Source organism: Podarcis liolepis (genome assembly GCF_965112155.1).
Source record: "Podarcis liolepis genome assembly, chromosome: 1".
In the NCBI taxonomy this organism is placed as follows: domain Eukaryota; kingdom Metazoa; phylum Chordata; class Lepidosauria; order Squamata; family Lacertidae; genus Podarcis; species Podarcis liolepis.
The window spans coordinates 107,022,941-107,041,704 of NC_139554.1; the positions used below are offsets into that span (position 1 = coordinate 107,022,941).

Here is an 18,764-nt window from a genome sequence, read left to right on the forward strand (position 1 = left end):
AAAGAAATAAATGAGTTCAAAGCCTGGCGACATAAATAATCTGCCCTATTAGATTGAGCCGGATTCGATCTTTCATGGATAGAAATAACACTCTTGCTTTATAGAGCAGGAACACAACACTTTGTGTGTTCCAAACGTTTCGGAATAAAAACTTTCCCCAAAGACTTTGCAGCCATTCACGTTTTAGGGTAAGTTTGCAGATGAATGATTATGTGAAATCATTATGAAAAGAGATTAACTTGCAAAGCATATTGGGTTATAGTTTGTCCTTTGTTGAAATCTCTTTTGTTCTTGTTTGGTTCTTTCTTTTTTTTATTTCTTTCTAGCCCCATATGCCATTTTCCTATTTCCTGCCTCATGACAGCAGGGAGCAGCTCTATTATCACCTTCACAGAGCTGTCTGCAAATGTGAGAGGCAATTCGATTTTGCTCAGCCACAGGGAGAGTGGATTAGAAAAACTTCAGAACATACAGAAATTGGCTAGTTGGTTACTGCTTTAAAATACTGCTGAGGTGTTTTGTTTGAGCATGCTTTTCTATTGTATTGCAGAATAGTCATTAAATTAATAGTATGTATGGCATTTATACAGTTTTATAAATATTTTAAGTATTTAAGTCTTGTGTTAATGGTTTGGGGATGGTAATGCAGGTGAGCAGCTAATATTGCTGCTGTAGTTATGATGAGATGTCAACTTGCATGCGTATTATAACAACATATAATTGTTGTTTGTTGATAACTTTCATTTTTAAAAGCCAAGAATGTTGGTACATGTGTGTTGATTTAACAAAACAAAAAGGAATTTAAAAAAATATAAGACTCAAGCAAGTATTGAAGTGCAGGATATTATTCAGGCATATCTAGAGCTGAAATACTTTCAGAGATTCTAAGAAGGAGCACTTTGGGCATTATTTTTGGTGCTAGTCTTCAGTTTGCCTTCAAGATCTCTCATTTGATACAAAGTATTGTACCATTGTTTTTGTATTGTTTCAGAATATCTATAGCTTCCTTTATTATTTTAGCCCATTTAGTATCGCTTTCTGTAGTAAACATTGATAACATGTGTAAAGAGTTACTTAGTCTGGTTCACCACATGTTTAATCAGCAACTTTGGAATGAAGTAGAGTTTCTTAATTCTAATAAATACCTACATAGCCCTTGGACATGATAGGTCTGTTAATGAAACTTTCCAGTTCTGAAGCTTTCCTGGCTGCTGCTAGGCATTATGAAGCCTCTAAACTGTATCCACAGCCATTTCCTTTCTTCCGCTAAATTTTTCACTTGTACTATCTCTGCTTAGACCTGTAAGCCGCATCTCATCTTGCATTTGTTGTGGAATGGGATTGAGAAGTAGGGGCCTGCAATGAATCAAGCACAGAGCATGATGTTGGAATAAGCTCTTGTACTCCTCCATACCACTTACTGGAAATTTTGGGAGGGTAGAGTGGTGTTGGCTGATAGGGCTTCCTCAACCCCTCAAGAGGCCTGGATTCTTTGGAAGATGGGGGAATTGATTCACAGGTATTCTCACTGCCAAATCTCATAGGGAATTGCCTTAATACATTGCAGCAATTAGGAGATAGGACTATCTCAAGTCTTCCTAGTCGCTAAGGTATGCATGAAAAAAAGAAAGTGGGATTAGTGCTCTACTCTTCCCAGACTCTGCTCCCCTTATTTTGTTGAGCTAAACTTGTAACTGATCAAACGTGTATCCAGATAAATGACCTGCTGTGCGCTAGTAGATCATTTAAAAATAGGTAGAACCAGATCTGGCCATGAAATGAGTCTTGTTAAAAACTCCAACATAACAGGCCAAAATCAATTAGGGAAAATTAACTTAGTTGATTTCACCACATAAAATGGTTATCTGAAGTGGACTTAATGTCTATACCTTCTCAGGGTTTTGTTTTTCGTTGTTTGTGAAGGGGCCATGGCTCGGTGGTAGAACATCTGCTTTGCATGCAGAAGGTGCCAGATTCAGTCCCTGACATCTCCAGGTGGGCCTGGGAAAGATTCTATCTGAAACCTTGGAGAGCCACTGCTGGTCAAGGTAGACAGTGTTGAGCGACCTGGACCAGTGGCCTGACTCTGTTTAAGGCAGCTACATGTGTCCTTATTATCTGCTTATCCACTCTGATGTAAGCAAGAGATTGATGGAGATGAAGCTTCACTTTATCTCTCTGTAGAAACTATTGTATTCATCCCAGGCCATAGCGAATCCACCTCCTAAGCAGTAGCTAATAGATGTAATTTGTTGGAAGCAAGCAATCTGCCAAAGAATAACTGCACCTACCTATGATGTAACACGGTGACAAAATGACACAATGAGTGTAAAACCCCATACGGGGGTGCTTGCCACAAGTTCAGGTGCCCCATTAACCTCAGTCTGCCATATCATTTTCTGTATGTTCTGTTTTCCACCCCAGCAGCTACTCTCACTTTAAAATCTGTAGTTCCTTTGTTCTTGGTTTGTTGTGAATTATTATAAAGAGAGAAAATTGGATACATTTGAAAGTGCTTGTGCATGGCGAGGTATAGTAAGTAAAATTGCAACTTTCCTTTTGCAAATTGATGGTGGCTCCCCTCCGCTTGTTTTTCGTAGGGTACTTTGGAGAGGTGAGCACCATGAGACCAGTTTCCCCCCAGAGCATCTTATTTGCTTAAACCTCACATATATTTTTCCACACAATATGACGCATCACATCTTTACTGTTCTTTTATTTTAATGTTGGTTTCTTCCTCCAGTTTTTATCTTCAGCTTGCTTTGTTCATTTGTGAGACATTTTTTTAAAAAATACTGTATTAGGTGTCCTATTTTGTCAAAGAACCCAAAGGGATAAATTTTTAAATCATTTTTTAATGTGCACATTAAAACAACAACAACAATAAAAACTGAAACCCCAATGAAATGTTGAGATTGAACATCCCCATTCTTTCTTTCAATCACCAAATGTACACTAGTGCGCTAACATGCTCAACCCCAGCTTGAGCATGTTAGCTCATTGACAGAAAGTGCAGTGTTTTCATTCAGGACCGGTGGCACATGGTCTCGTCAGGTTGCCCCACTTACCCAACCTAGCAGGTACATTCTGCACTAGCTGCTGTCTCCAAACCATCCACAAGTGCATTACAGTAGTCCAAGCAGAAGGCCACCGGAATGTGGACAGTTGAGGCCAGACTATTCTAGTCCAGGAACTGCTGTAGCTGGCGAACCAGCTTAAGCTGGGCATAAGCACTCCTAGCCCCAGGAGCCACTTGAGACTCAAGTGATGGGTTAGAATCTAGGAGTACTCCTAGGCTTTGGATATGTTTTTTTTCAGGGGGAGTGAAACCCCACCCCAGAAGAGGTCATCCACCTAATTCCCAGAGACAGGAACCTCCCACCCACACTGACCCTGTATTACCAGGATTCAACTTTAGGTTTACTCGCCCCCATCCAGCTTTCAGACAGCAGTCCAACACTTGCATAGCCATTCCTGATTCAGAGGCAGTGGAGAGAGCGAGCTGTGTGCCGCCATCATTACTGAATAGCAAGAGAAGGAATAGACCCTTGCAAAAGACCACAGCTCAAAAGCCACAGAGCCAAGCAACAGTCTACCAGTATTACTTTCTAGTAAGGGCCCTATGGATAGGAGCAGAACCATCCTAATACAGCATCTCCAGTAACCTCCCCCCCCCCCAAGTAATACCAGAAGGTCAGTGATGTCAAAAGCTGTTGAGAAGTCAAGGAGAAGTAACAGTCGCCCTGCCTCTCTCTATAGAGATCATCAGTCAGGTCAACCAGGGCTGTTTTGGATATAAAACTTGGCCTGAAACCTGCAGTGGCTTTGTGATCACCTGGATGGTAGATTTCTGACTCACACAGGGACTTGTAACTGCCCACTTCATCCTCAGAAAACCAAGGAGCATTCCAGGTTCCCTTGGCCAGAGAGTGTGCTTACAAGTGACCATGTAAATATGGTTATCTGCTGTGCTCAGAGTGCAACTACCTGTATGCAAAGGGGTTGGATCACTTGTAGACAGCAAATAATAATAATAATAATAATAATAATAATAATAATAATAATAATAATAATAATAATTTATTAATATACTTATACCCCCGCCCAACTGGCTGGGTTTCCCGGCCACTGGGCAGCTCCCAACAGAATATTAAACAGAATAAAACATAAAACATTAAAAAGTTCCTTAAACAGGGCTGCCTTCAGATGTCTTCTAAAAGTCAGATAGTTTATTTACTTGACGTCTGATGGGAGGGCGTTCCACACGGCAGGCGCCACCACCGAGAAGGCCCTCTGCCTGGTTCCCTGTAACTTTGCTTCTTGCAGTGAGGGAACCACCAGAAGGCCCTTGGCGATGGACCTCAGTGTCCGGGGCTGAACAATGCAGGTGGAGCCGCTCCTTCAGGTATACTGGACCGAGGCCGTTTAGGGCTTTAAAGGTCAGCACCAACACTTTGAATTGTGCTCAAAAGCATACTGGGAGCCAATGTAGGTCTTTCAGGACTGGTGTTATATGGTCTCGGCGGCCACTCCCAGTCACCAGTCTAGCTGCTGCATTCTGCATTGGTTGCAGTTTCTGGGTCACCTTCAAAGGTATTCCCACATAGAGCGCATTGCAGTAGTCCAAGTGGGAGATAACTAGAGCATGCACCACTCTGGCGAGACAGTCCTCAGGCAGGTAGGGTCTCAGCCTGCGTACCAGATGGAGCTGGTAGACAGCTGCCCTGGACACAGAAGGGATTGATCCACTTGTAGATAGCTTCAACCCTCATTCCGAAACACCTCCCCATCGTGAACCTTTCTATCCACAACTGGGTCATCCCATTCAGAACCCAAATGCAATCCAGACTCACCCTGGTCTACCTTTACCTTCTATTGTTAAGGGGGTCTTTATCACATGGCAGGGGTCCAGACTCCCATGTAACACCCCCCCCCCAGTGCCTCCCCTTCAGAATTACCCCACTAGACTGGCCCATTCCTTTCTTTATTTGTCCCAACCCAGATAGCAGTTGCTGGTATCTAGGACCAGGTGGTTCCCCTCGCCCCCAACAGACTCTTCTTTTTATTTCAAGCAGTCCAGCCAGCAATGGCTGCTTTGGGGGAGCAGAGATGGGTGTCGCTTGCAGCTGCCTCTCATTTGCTCCCCACATGCTCCCTGCTGTCCCCTCCTCCTGCAGCTTCAGACTGTTGGCCCCATATACATGATGCTGATACTGCACTTTGGGCCTTCATCCTTGATGTCCACTTAGCTATAGAGGTAATTGTACAAGACATAGAGAGGGGTGAGGGAAAGACTTAATGGGATGGGAACATACAGAGAAACATTATTCTTGTGCTGTCGTAGGAAATGACACCTCCTTTTTTCATCCAAGTGCCGACTCATGGGCGAACCATGATTGAAAGCTGAATATGGGTGAGCCCTCCGAATCAAAATCCTGAGCTGAAGAACTAACAATGGCTGGCAAATCTTGTACTCTGTGGGAGGTTTGGACTCCCACCATAAATAGTTCCCTCCTCCGGTTGGTTGTCATGGAGTGATTTTGGTTCTGCATCTACTGCTAGCGCTGGCCAGGTATTCTTACAATGAGTTCCATCTGTTGAAAGGGCTGTGTCCTTGTGAGCTAGATAGGACCCGGCCACTGCAATCCATTCTGCTTTCAGTTTGTACAGATGGGGCAGCCCACCTCTTGCTTGGCAAGGCGACTAGGTGCACTTTATGTCACTGCTACAAAATTTGCATTGGTTCCCTAAATGTTGCCATAGCAAAAGTCAAAGGGCAGATTCTAGTTTCAGAAAGCCATGAGCAGTGTGCTGTAGAAGCAAGAGCCCTTCCCCACAATTCCTGCCCTCTTCCCTGGCATCAACCTAGAGTTCCTTCAAAACACTGCCATCTTTGTGCCAAGTTCCAGTTTCAAAGGGTGCACAGGTAAGTGATCTTGTTTGCTGTTCCCTGGTTATGGAACTGACTGTCCCCTTGGAGACTTCCTGTAATTCAGTGCCTGAGGATCTTCCAGAAGTAGCTAAGGTTGTCTTTTGATGGCTACAATTCAGTCAGAGGGGTAAGCATTATCAGCTTCACTGTTATTTCTTGTAGCAGAACATAATTTATAGCACTGTTTGCCACAGTGCAGTAAGTTGTTCCTGTGTAGAGGCAGGGGAGAAGCAATAGTGGGTTTAGGAAAGTAGCCTTCCCAGGGGGCCTGTGCCAAGGCTTGAAGCACAGAGCTATGGTGCTGCAGACAGTTTTGCCTGAAAGCAGCCATTGTGGGTCACCACTGTGCACTCTGAACCGTTCAACTAGTGCTGCCCCCTCTTTTATTTTTGCGTTTTGTGCTCCCCCCCACTGCTTCCTCTTTCCCACTGTTCCCTGTTAGTGGTTTCTGATCTTTTCAGTGCACTGTACCTGACCCTATGGTTGTTTCCTTTTGCTCTCAAATGATGCCGCAGGGCTATCTTTCCCCTATCTCACAGTACATTTGCTAATACTTCTAAATCCTGCTTTCCTCTCATATTTTGTGCTTTTTCAGGTTCCAGTTTCTAAAAGAGTTTTTGTTTGTTTGTTTAAAATTTTGTCTGCTATATTGTAGCATGCAATAAGTTTCTTCATGATGTAATTTGTTTTGGTGAGATTGTTGTAGATTCATCCACAGTGCTTTCCTGTATGTAAATTGCTTCACAGTTTAGGAGTGTTTACATGCAGAGTGTTAATCTATACACTGAATAGTGCCCTTTCTTAAGCATTTTATTCTTACCTTTCTTCAGTCTAACTGGCTTATTTGGACAAATACGGAGAGCTTAGTGAATTGGTTGAGAGAAATGCCAACAAAATCAAGAAAACTTAATGTTGATTTCTCTGGCCTCTCTGCATTCCTGTGGGCTGTGTGACTGACACATTCAGATCTTCTGTAATGCAAGAAGATGACTTTGGCACAGATCTTTGGCTGCTTCTAAATGCAACTTCAGTTCTGTCAAGTTGACAACTTGGATCTGAAGCCTAACTCGTAAGCTCTCTTTTCAGTCATATCACAAATCCTCAACTCTAGTACTGACTCCAGTGTCTCGCTTTTCCCCACCCTCCATTATATTTCAGAGTGTTTTTAAGGAAGGAGTACAAAGCTTGCCAAAGACATTAGTCTTTGTAATATCAGCATGCTAGACTACCATCTTTGAGCAGTTATATAGATTGTATGCTTAAGGCACATTTCTGACATACATTAAAGCTAATTTCAGTAATACGGCAACTTACGTCTGAACATTTTTTCTCTTAACCTCACAAATCTTAAACACATGAGTAGGTAAAGGTAAAACTAATCCTTGGAAACACTTCCAGAAATGAGCAGTTGCTCTCACCAGATTGAATGGTTTTAATGCCACTCTGTTCTGCCATGGTCAGACCACACTTGGAGAACTGCGTCCAGTTCTGGGTGCCAGAGTTTAAGAAGGATGTTGACAAACTGGGACATGTGCAGAGGAGGGCAACAAAGATGATCAAGGGATTGGAAGCAAAGCCTTATGAGGAATGCTTGAAGGATCTGGGTATGTTGAGCCTGGAAGAGAGGAGACAGAGGAGATATGATAGCCATCTTCAAATATCTTAAGGGCTGCCACATGGAAGATGGAGCAAGCTTATTTTCTCATGCTTAGGAGAGTAGGACCCAAACCAATGGATTCTGACTAAACATCGTGAAGAACTTTCTGACAGTAAGAGCTGTTCGGCAGTGGAATAGTCTCCCTTGGGAGGTTGTGGAATCTCCTTCCTTGGAGGTTTTTAAGCAGAGGTTGGATGCCCATCTGTCATGGATGATCTAGTTGAGATTCCTGCATTGCAGGGATTTGGACTAAATGACCCTCTAGGTCCCTTTCAACTCTACAGTTCTATGATTCTGTGGCATAGAAGCTGATGCAGGTTGCGATGCTAGTTCACTTTGCACATGAAACAATGCATATATATATATAGAGAGAGAGAGAGAGAGAGAGAGTGTGTGAAATACACATGCACAAGTGACGTAACCTAAATGTTAGCTTTGACGAGATATTCTCAACTAGATTACTGTTTGTCTCAGAACTCCATTCAGGTGATCCATGGAAAGGTTTTGGAACCGTCAAGAATTTCTGTCTCCAGCTCTGCACTTGATAGATTCTCTCCCCTGCCCCACAGATGATGGATAATCAAGACTGTTTTGATTAGGGCTGGATTATCGAACAGGCTAACAAGGCCCTAGCATGGACCTAAGATTTTCATAATATGGTGTTGGTGCAGCCTATTAATTTTTCCCTTTGAAAAATCAGTTAAAGTGGCCTTTCTCAGCATCCTGGCTTAGGGCCTGTGGTTTTCATAATATGGCATTGGTATTGATACTGATACTGACACTGAAGAGATAAGCTCATTTTATTAAGTGGTCAGCAGAGACCCTAGCAATTTTAAAGTCGTCCATAGAGAGGGAAAATTAGAACTGCTGGCTTACGCCTTGTTAGACTGTGCCAACTTCACAAACCTTGTTTATGATAATAAACCTCAGACATGTACCAAGGGCATTTGCACAATTTACAGAACTACATCTAACAAGTGGTTTAATTCAAGTGATCAAACCATAGTTTGGAGGATCACGAATAAGCCATGGATTCACACATAGGCTCCTCACCCCATCCCATATGACGTGTGGCTTTCCCCCCCTGTTTAGTGCAGTCCATATTTCTCCACGGTCTGAATATGCAAAGTTTGGGAATCAGTTTCAGAAATCTGTTGGCGTGTTTCTGATTCTCCTTTTGGAAGGCAAGCACTTATCAGTTAGCTAATTCAGACATCGTGACAAACTATGGTTAGTGCTAAGTAGGTAACGGAGGAAACCATACGTGAGTAGATTGGGAAAAGGGGAAGGGAAGTCTTGTGTTATTAGGAGGGGGATGAGGAAGTGCATGCAACTGGGGCTCATTTATGTTCCTCCAAACAGTTATTCCATGGTTTGGTCAATGATCTTAGTAGACTCAATGTGGGTTTCCTAAACTGACCATTAGTAGCAAATTGCATTCCAGCACCAGTTTTATCTTCTGTCCTGTTAACTTTAACGTATGTATAATGCACATCTAAGAATTTTTAAAGGTTTTTTTATTTCATCTTTTACTATGTGAAGATGAGATGTGTGTTTGTCTTCTAGGAGCTGAAAATGAAATATCTTACTTAACAAATGCAATTTTTATGTGCTGAATAGTTTTCTTTAATGCAGTGGCACTCAATTAGTGCTATGCTTTAGATAAGCCAGTAGTGCTTGCTTACTTAAATTTGAAGGGTTATTTCAGTTTATTTCCCTGCCCTAAACCAAAAAGTTCCAAGTAGACTTTTTGTTTAAAAGTATTAATTTTTAAATGCCTTTTACCATGGTGGATGTAGAATAATCCATCTATCTTCATTAAGGCATATAGCCTTGAAACTTGCGGTTTTTCTGTTTGTGGCTTAGAGATGCATGCCTTTGCTTGTCAAGATAAATGTATTATTCTGTAGCTGTCTCCCCTTCCAGTATGGGTATTCAGGTTGCATAGTAGACCTGACCCAAAGCAAACAAATTCTCCAAGGATAAAGAAATAAAATGTGCATACTCCTAGGAATCTCTTTTCCAGAGCTAAAATTGACATTTTTATAAATAATTTCCATGTAGCAGACCTCAAACTCACAATCACAGCAATTCAGTGATATGCATTTGGCATGAGTCAGTTTCTGTTCTTAGTGCTTTTCATTGGAAATGGCATAAAAAGTAAGATTTCTCTGAATTTTTTATGCTGTTGGCTTACAGGGGACCAAAGATGTTCATCAGTTGTGGTTGTCTGAGTGTGCATCGCAGCATAAATAACGAAGTGGTCATAAACCTCAGCTGCACTTCAAGGGTCATGTGTTCCATTTAATTTTTAAAGAATTTAGAAACCAACTAAGCAGTTGATAACAGGTCAGTTTCAGGTGATAAAAGAGATTTTAGAGGGGACATTACTTCTTCTGCACCTAGCATAGCTACATTATATCCTTTGCAAAGAATTTCTTATGCATTATTATGTTTCTTCATAAAACTATGGCATGAACAATAGCTAGATGGCTGAATTGCAACACAATACATTTTTGAAAGAGCTTCTGTATGTCGTAGGGTTTAGTGGGGGGTTGTTGTTGTTTTTTGCTGGAAATATATGCCAGAAATAGCTTATTTTCTGAGTAACTGAACTGAATTAACTGATTGCAGTTAATCACCATAGATGTTAAATCTGTATTTGTAGCATGCCCTCCCCCTGAAATGTTGTTACCTCTGATTGTGTATGGATATTTAAAAAGGTTTTTTATTTTTTAAAAAATATTTTCAAGTATATAAACACTTGTAAAAGCTATAATTCCATTGGAAGGTCTTGGATTCTTAAAAAAACAATATATTAGAAAATAGATTTTAAAAAGTAGTAAAAATATTCCCTTTACTGGTCTATAATTAATCATATTGAAAGAACTTATTAGGATGATAGCTTGTTAAATGAATTATTTCATGATTTGGATAAAATGTGTATAGATGGAAATTCAGTTGAATGCTAGATTTTGACAAAACAAGCAATATCATGGACCTTTGATCAGAGGACAGCTGTTGATACAAATATGGAATGTAGCTGTTTTTCATACAGTTTTAAAACCAACACAGATGTATACATAGGTGCAGTTTTTAATTTGTATTGGCAGCTTCAAAATATTTAGTATCTATTTCTAAACATTGCAATTACTAAACGTGGTACTGAATTCCATGCATCCCACAAACTAATTATATTTGCAAGGTCAGAATGAATACACATATTCAGAAAAAAATATAAGGTTATATAAATGTGTCTTCTACTTGGCTCTTATATCACAGTTTGTTGATCTGGAGTATAATGTGTACAATTCACAAATTTGTCTGATAACAGAAAGTGGTGTGTGATTGTGTTTATTTTACTAACCAGTATATTCACAGCAATCACTTCCAAATATCTCTCCAGTAAAGATGTGTTAATTACAAAACAGACAAGGTCTTCTATTATATTAAAGCTACTAACAAGAAGACAGCAGGAATCACACATGTAAATAGCATCATCAACCCCTATTTTAGTCCTCTGTTTTGATCTGTGAGTTGCGCATAGACCAAAGGTGCTATTAAAGACTCACTGTATGAAATAGGCAGCATTATATGAACAAAATTTATTCAACAAGAAAACAGACCTTTAACATGAATTTAACAAGCCTGAGAAATTATAAACTATCATATGCTGCAGATTCATGCAGTGATAATAAACAAAAAAAAGGAAAGGAAGAGGTTTCCTTAAGCTAGCCAAACCGCTAATGGTTTTGTTATAAGCTGTCTACTGTTGAAGTGACCTCTGCAAAGTCTCAAGGCACTTGCACTAGGCAGGATTAAATCGTCCAGTTGGTGAAAAGAATTGCTGTATAGGACAACATGTAATAACAAAAAGCCACCTTGATCTGTATACTTTTTTCCACTTTGCTGTTACACAGAGCTCTTTATTCCCCCTTCTTAGGGAGAGGTAATTGTCATGTAAGCCTTTAGGCTGCATTTTAATGCAATTATGCATTGTCATGGTCAGAAGAAATTTAGAGGTCTAAAGAACTCTCTCAAGTCCTTGCAAAAACGGAAGCGATATCAATTTATTTCCTCTTGAATTGACCCTTGTGAGATCGGCGTTCTAACTACTGTGTCCACAAAGTTTCCGCTGCTAAATATAAGGTGACTGCACTGCTGTCACCGCATCACAATGAAATTCAAAGTACACAAACCTAAAGAAGGCTTGAGCTACTGCATATATCGCAAGTGCTCACCAGGGCTTTATCCCTGAATCTTACTGTAGCATAATTAACACCTCCTTCATCCACTGCTCATTAGTGCACTGGACATTAATGAGCCTATTTATTTTGATACGATTATCTAAAGAAGGGACTCGTTTGTTCTTGCTGCGCAAAAAAAGCAATTATAAGATTGCATAGAAATCAAAATGTAGGGTGTGTTGCTGCATTTATGCTTTTTTATTGCATCCCAGATCTAATTTTAGGTTGCAGGTTGTTGAGCATGTTAGTTTTCCTTAAGACAGTTGCTATAGTGATCACAGTGAATTCCTTTAATCTTGGTGTAGTTAAAATATTCTTTTTCTCATTGGTTGTAATGATGCTGTTAAGTAGAAGCAAAATGTCACTCAAGTCATATTTTTGTCCAGTAGTTTATTAGAAATGACTCCTAATTCCAAATCAGGTGCCCTTATGCATTTGCTGTCCCTAGGCATAAAAGCCAGTGCAGTGGTGCCTCGGGTTAAGAACTTAATTCGTTCCGGCGGTCCTTTCTTAACCTGAAACTGTTCTTAACCTGAGGTGTGCTTTCGCTAATGGGGCATCCTGCTGCTGCTGCGCCTCTGGCGCGCAATTTCCGTTCTTATCCTGGGGAAAGTTCTTAACCTGGAGCAACCACTTCCTGCTTAGCGGAGTTTGTAACCCGAAGCATCTGTAACCTGAAGCGTCTGTAACCCGAGGTACCACTGTATAATTTTCTCCAGGGACATATATCTGAGCACTGATTAACAGCACAAATAGGCAGACCACTGGTGATTATCGGAGACATAGAATTGCCTCTGTTTGAGGAGCAGCATGGAAATTGATTTGAAACAAAGCTATTGGATGAATGTCCAGGGTTCCCAAAGCGTTTGTGCTTGTATAGTTCCACCACAAACCACTAGATGGCTAAAGGCATTTCCATAAACGTTGCCCAAATATGACCTTGTAAAACTGGGCTGCTGTAATCATAACACAGTTGTAAAACCTGATGCTTGGCCATTGATTCAGCATCATTCGCAGCAAGTGATTTTGAAAAGTGCATATGGAGCTCAAATACAAGTAGAAGCAATTTTGTTAGAAAACGCCATTGCAGTCTTGGATGGCTTCCATGTTTTCTAGTGGAGCAGTCAGAATCCATTCTAGGAGTGTAAGTGTTAGTACTCTAAAATATGAAGCACCTTTTGAATCTGATACACTGCCAAGTAATTGTATCTTTATCCTCAGTGTAAATTCTTTATTTGTGTTGTTTCCTATCAAGTAAGCCTCTAGAGGACTGCAGTGTAGAATATTTAGTTATGTTTTTACTTACTTTTTATTTATACTCCCTTTTTTGCTGTGGTTGGGCATTTGCAGGTGTTCATAAATTAAAACATCTGGTTCAAATGCTGCTTCAAGAGTTTGGGAAACTGATAAGAAACCAACGTTACATAAAAAATACTAGATTTATAACTGAAATTTAAAAGCTGGCGTCGATCTCTAAAATACTAAGGTTTTTTAGTTGCTGTAACCGTGTCAGACAGTTGCCTCAATCTGGGAAGGGAAATCTAGGCATGGGAATGACTTTTCACAGGGAGATCATCTTTCCAGGTTTCTACTGCATGCATAACAGGGCCAGGTGCACTAGCAACTGCTACACACACACACACACACACACACACACACACACACACAGTTTATCAGAGGGGTACATGGCTGATATCTCCGCAGTGTCAGCTGTGACTTTATTTTCTTCCTTGTCAGTTGATCAGCCCTGATAGTACAGGAGATAAGAGGTGAAAAATGAATAGTGTCTGAGAAGCAACAGCCACAAGGCTGTTGTGGTGGTGATTTTTTAATTTATGACCCATCCTTCACCATAAAACACAAGAGTGGGTTACAACCATTTAAAATACAGTGTTAAAAACAGTTTAAAACCATGCTGGTTTTAACCTTTAAAGCCCTATACGGCCTAGGACCCTCATACCTACGGGACCGCCTCTCCTGGTATGTCCCACAGAAGAACTTACGGTTTGCAAATAAAAACATCCTGAAGATCCCAGGCCACAGAGAGGTTAGGCTGGCCTCAACTAGAGCCAGGGCTTTCTCAGCCGTGGCTCCAATCTGGTGGAACGCTCTGTCACAAGAGACTGACATCTTTCCGCAGGGCCTGTAAGACAGAGCTGTTCCACCAGGCCTTTGGTCAGGGCGCAGCCTGACCCCCTCCTCTGGCAATCTGCACAGAATTTTGCTTAATGGTTGCCATCAATTTGATTTTAATTAATTTTTATAATGAAAGGTTTTTAGAATGCTGGATTATTTTGATTGTTGTTAGCCGCCCTGAGCCCAGCTTCGGCTGGGGAGGGTGGGGTATAAATAAAATTTATTATTATTATTATTAGTCACAGGGATAGAGTGGGTCCTAAATATAAATATACAGTGGTACCTCGGGTTACATACGCTTCAGGTTACAGACTCCGCTAACCCAGAAATAGTACCTCAGGGGAAGAACTTTGCTTCAGGATGAGAACAGAAATCGTGCTCCGGCAGCGCGGTGGCAGCAGGAGGCCCCATTAGCTAAAGTGGTGCTTCAGGTTAAGAACAGTTTCAGGTTAAGAACGGACCTCCGGAACGAATTAAGTACTTAACCTGAGGTACCACTGTATATATATCTTGGGTGTCAAAGGCCAGGATAAGAGGTACATTTTTAGCATACATTGGAAACTGTATAGTGAAATTGCCAGATGGACCTCTGTGGGGAGGGAATTCCACAACTTAGGGGCTAATACTGAAAATACCCCCTCCTGGGCTGTTAAGCACCCAACCCCACCCCGGGTCCCAACCTCTTGGTACATATGCGCTTGGGGTTTTCTTATCAGGATTATACAAAGCATCAAGCCACCTCTTACATACTCTCATTTCTTCTCTTTTTAGTTGCTTCTGCTAGGAAGCACACAGTATATGCATATATTTGGATCTCACTGTCTGGGAATCTAAAGTAACTTTTTAAACCAGGTGGGGAACCCAACAAGTGAACGACAGTGTTAGGTTAAAATTATGTATTTAATTAGGCCAGATAATCATAAGGATAGAAGGAATATGCAGGTATTATCCCCCCCCCCAAGAAACCCCACCAAATATTTTTGCCTTCAGTTACATCTTACATTGGACAACTTCAGTTACTCTGTGGTACTAATGTGGAAATAATAGTTCTTTTTTGCAGACTACCCAAAAGCAATGGCATAGTGGTAACCTATTGGGCTTGGGGTGCAGGATAGTGCTAACCCCTTTCAAGAAGCAGCAGGGGGCTGAGCATGGTGTAAATATACCTACTAACTCCTGAGTTTTCATTCATTTAATGCAAGTTCTAAAAAAATGTAAGACGCCTTTGTCCCATACTGTTTGGGGACATTTTCTTATAGAACTAATTCCCCAAACTTTATACTTTTGATGGTTTGCTGTTTGTATAAGGACACAGGTAGTTGCCTAAATCTGAGTCACATCAAAGATCCATCTAATTTAATATTGTCTACACAAACCTGAAGTGGCCCAGGGTTTCAGGCAGTTTTTTCTAGTCTTACCTAGAGATGCCAAGGATTGAATCTGGGACCCTTTGCCTGCAAACTGGTGTTCTTGCCAGTGAGCTACAGATGTCCCCTTTTGAGTTAATATCAGCCAAAAGGGTTGCCACCCTTTATACGTCTTCCAGCAACCACATTAAGCTATGCAGGTTGTGAGCTGAAATGTAGGAGAAGGGTTCTTCAGCTTCTCTTTTTCTCTAACTTCATGATGATGAGAGCTTTGTTAATTAGACAGGACTTAAACATTTGATGTGTCATTCATTAGCAAGTGCTTTAAAAAACTTTGGTTCAGGAGTACAATTTATGCTTTTAATTTTCTGAACAATAGAATCTATAGTTGATGCTTACAGTGCCGTAGGAAAATTCCTATTTGTAGCTGTGTTTGTTACTCATTGGCCTTATGGCAATGCTTACAATGAAGAATGACTTGCATCACATAATATTCCAACAATATACTCTTGCATTTGTTATTTCTCTCTTCTGCCATGTAGGCATAAAGGATATGTAATCACCCAAAAGTTGTTTGTTCCACCCTCTGATCCAAACATTTTAAACTTTGTTTTCTGCCCTTTGGTACCCAGCTGAAAAGCAGAACCGAACAGCTTCTGTAGCTTAGGGATTGAAAGAAGATAACCTCTTGATTTGTTTTGCTAACCTCTGGATTTGTTTTTAGCTCTGCTTATTTCAGTTCTGTGGGGTCTCATTGGTAATTCTAACCTTTGAATCATTGATTCTCCTTAGTCCACGCAGCTTTCCTACATTTTGGGAGGCCTCTTAAGAATGAGTCCTGGCTGCCTCTCTCCTGTGCTCTTCGCTTGGAGTCATAGTCTGATTCAAGCACTGCTTCCACGCAGAAAACATTTGCATTAGGAAGAAGCCTAAAAACTTTAAGTGGTTCCTCATCCCGTGCACATCTCATGCACATCCTATTTAACTTGCCACTGGCATTCCCCTAGTGGAGATGTGTGGTTGTGTGTTGATGCAATTGTCTGTTAGCATCATTTCCTAAGGCTCAGTGTAGATTTTTGCCATGCTATTCCTACAAAATTGTAAAGCTGCAATGTGTTCCTTTCCTTCAACAAGCTTTGCACATTCCTAGTAAATAATCCTGCAAAATAGGCTACTGTTATTATCCTCTTACTATGGATGGAGAGCTAAGAATGTAGCTGGTAGTTGAGGTGAGATAAACTGGGGGTTTTAGACTCTCAGCTCACACTACACTACACCGGCACTCTTTGCTTTGAGAAAAAGGAAAGTTGGATCACTGCTAAGCAAATCAGATTGAAGGACTGAGGGCTAAATTGAAAAACAACTTGTCTCTAGCATTGTAGTCTTTTGTGTTGGTTGCCCCACATCAGAATTTGCAGTGTCTGTTTTGTACCCACCGGGTCCTTTCTGAAGGTTCCATAGGCAAAATCAAGAGTCGCCTTTATGGCTATGGTTTGAGAGCGCTTCAGGATTAAACAAAAATAAGTAAATAACAAAACAAAAACACCTTCCCGAAAGTTGCCCACTGTATATTTACAGTTGTAAGTGACCTTGATTTTTGTTCCCTTCCCTTTTTTGGTTTTGCTTGGTTTTGCTCCTGGCCATGACACTGACAAGGTCGTCATAATCCGTCCGACAGTTTATAGCCTCTTTCCTACTTGCAGGGAGTAAAAAGCATCTGACTAGAAGGGAATACATGGGGAAAGTTCCTTGCTGACTATAATTTTGTTGTCATTTCAAGTATTCCAGTGGTATAATTGATGTGACAGGACTGGGCTTTAAACATGGTCCCTTAGCTTGTGCTCACTTTCAGATTTCGTTTCCCTGTCATTCAATTTGACTAGGTAAGATGTAGGTGACAAACATGTTTTTAAAGTGTGTGTGTGTGTGTGTGTGTGTGTGTGTGTGTGTGTGTAAACTTAAGCCATCAAAATAAGAGTGTATAAAACTTAATTTATTTTTTCCCAACTGCCCCAAAAATGTAGTAATTGGTGTCACTTTACAATACTCAACCGAGTTGGTGTGCTGATGGCAGAGACAGCAGGTGGTTCTTTTTTATTAATATTATAATTAAATAATTTTCTGGAGAAAGGCCAAAAACAGATGTGAGTTGATCGTGACTTCTCCACTGTTACTTGGTGCAATCGCTTGCATTTTCTACAAAGAATTGACTTTGGCGTCTTGTTTTTACAGGTTGTTATTGATGCTTTCAGATTGATCAATGCTAATATGATGGTCTTGGGACATGAACCAAGACAAACAACTTCAAATCTGGGTCACTTAAACAAGCCATCTATCCAGGTAAATTCAGTATTTGGTATATATGTGTCTATATATATTATTTATAATACATATTATTAATATTTGCATGCACACACACTTTTTTTTGTAAATGTAATCTTCATAACCCTATCTGATCACTGAGGTCATTAGACAAGGCCCTCTTAGGGGTACCACATTTTTCTCATATTTGTCCTATCATTACTTGGAGCAGGGTATTTAACAATAAAACTCCATCTTTATGGAACGTTCTTCCTCCTGAAATTAGATAGGTACCAACTGCAGTTTGTTTTTGTTTATCCGGGCATTCCTAGGTTGTTAATATCAGCTTTGTAGGCCACCAGCCTTTGTGTAATATATTTCATTTTATAGTACACTGCTTTGAGCATTTTGAATATGAAATGGTTTATAAATACAATAAATGACATTTATAAAATACTGACTCTTACTATAGAGATGCAATATTACAGCCAAAGTTGTTAAGAGATTTCATTTTGCATAAAGATCTATAGTGACTCATTTTTACGACTGTCGTGCCCCTTGTTTTTCCAGAGATCACATGCAGATTTATCAGATTTTTATAGGTGTGTGTTAGAATAAATTATTTCCACATTGTTTTGTTTTAAACACTGATGATTCTTCTGTTCTCTCTTTCTGTTGGTCCTAGTTTTTCATATAAGTGCTGGGTTCATAAGGGCAGTTCCATTGAATCATCAAATTAATTGCTTGGAATATCTCTGCTGACTTCAGTAGCTCTGCTAAACAAATCTGTATTTATGGGGTTATAGCTTGCCTCCATTAGCACTTCAATCTTAGCTCCTCAGAAAATAGGCCTTTTTGGACATTTCCTCATAACCTGAGATTTTATGTGCAGTGTGATCCAAAATACAAGTTGTGGGTTTGCAGGCATCCTCCCATGTTCTCTTTAACCGTGGGTAGAAGATAAAGGGGATAATTCATTCTCTCCAAAGTTGTGCATGTAAAAAGCTTACTAGTCAAGTTACATGCAATTTTTATGTATCTTGGGTTTTTTTAATGAATTTTTTTACTGTCTACAGTAAACCAATTAGAGAACTTTTGTAGTCGTAAGGCATACAATTTTTTAA

General features: G+C 40.4%; 1 protein-coding gene across 6 annotated transcripts in view; it reads left to right on the forward strand.

The window, feature by feature from the left end:
* Nucleotides 1–18,764, forward strand: part of PSMD14 (proteasome 26S subunit, non-ATPase 14) — a 60,960-nt gene that overhangs the window by 32,055 nt on the left and 10,141 nt on the right. For all 6 annotated transcript variants that reach the window (XM_083499436.1, XM_083499439.1, XM_083499438.1 and 3 more), the window contains exon 8: nt 17,572–17,679. In XM_083499436.1, the coding sequence (XP_083355562.1) occupies nt 17,572–17,679 (108 nt within the window). The remainder of the gene's footprint in view (nt 1–17,571; nt 17,680–18,764) is intronic.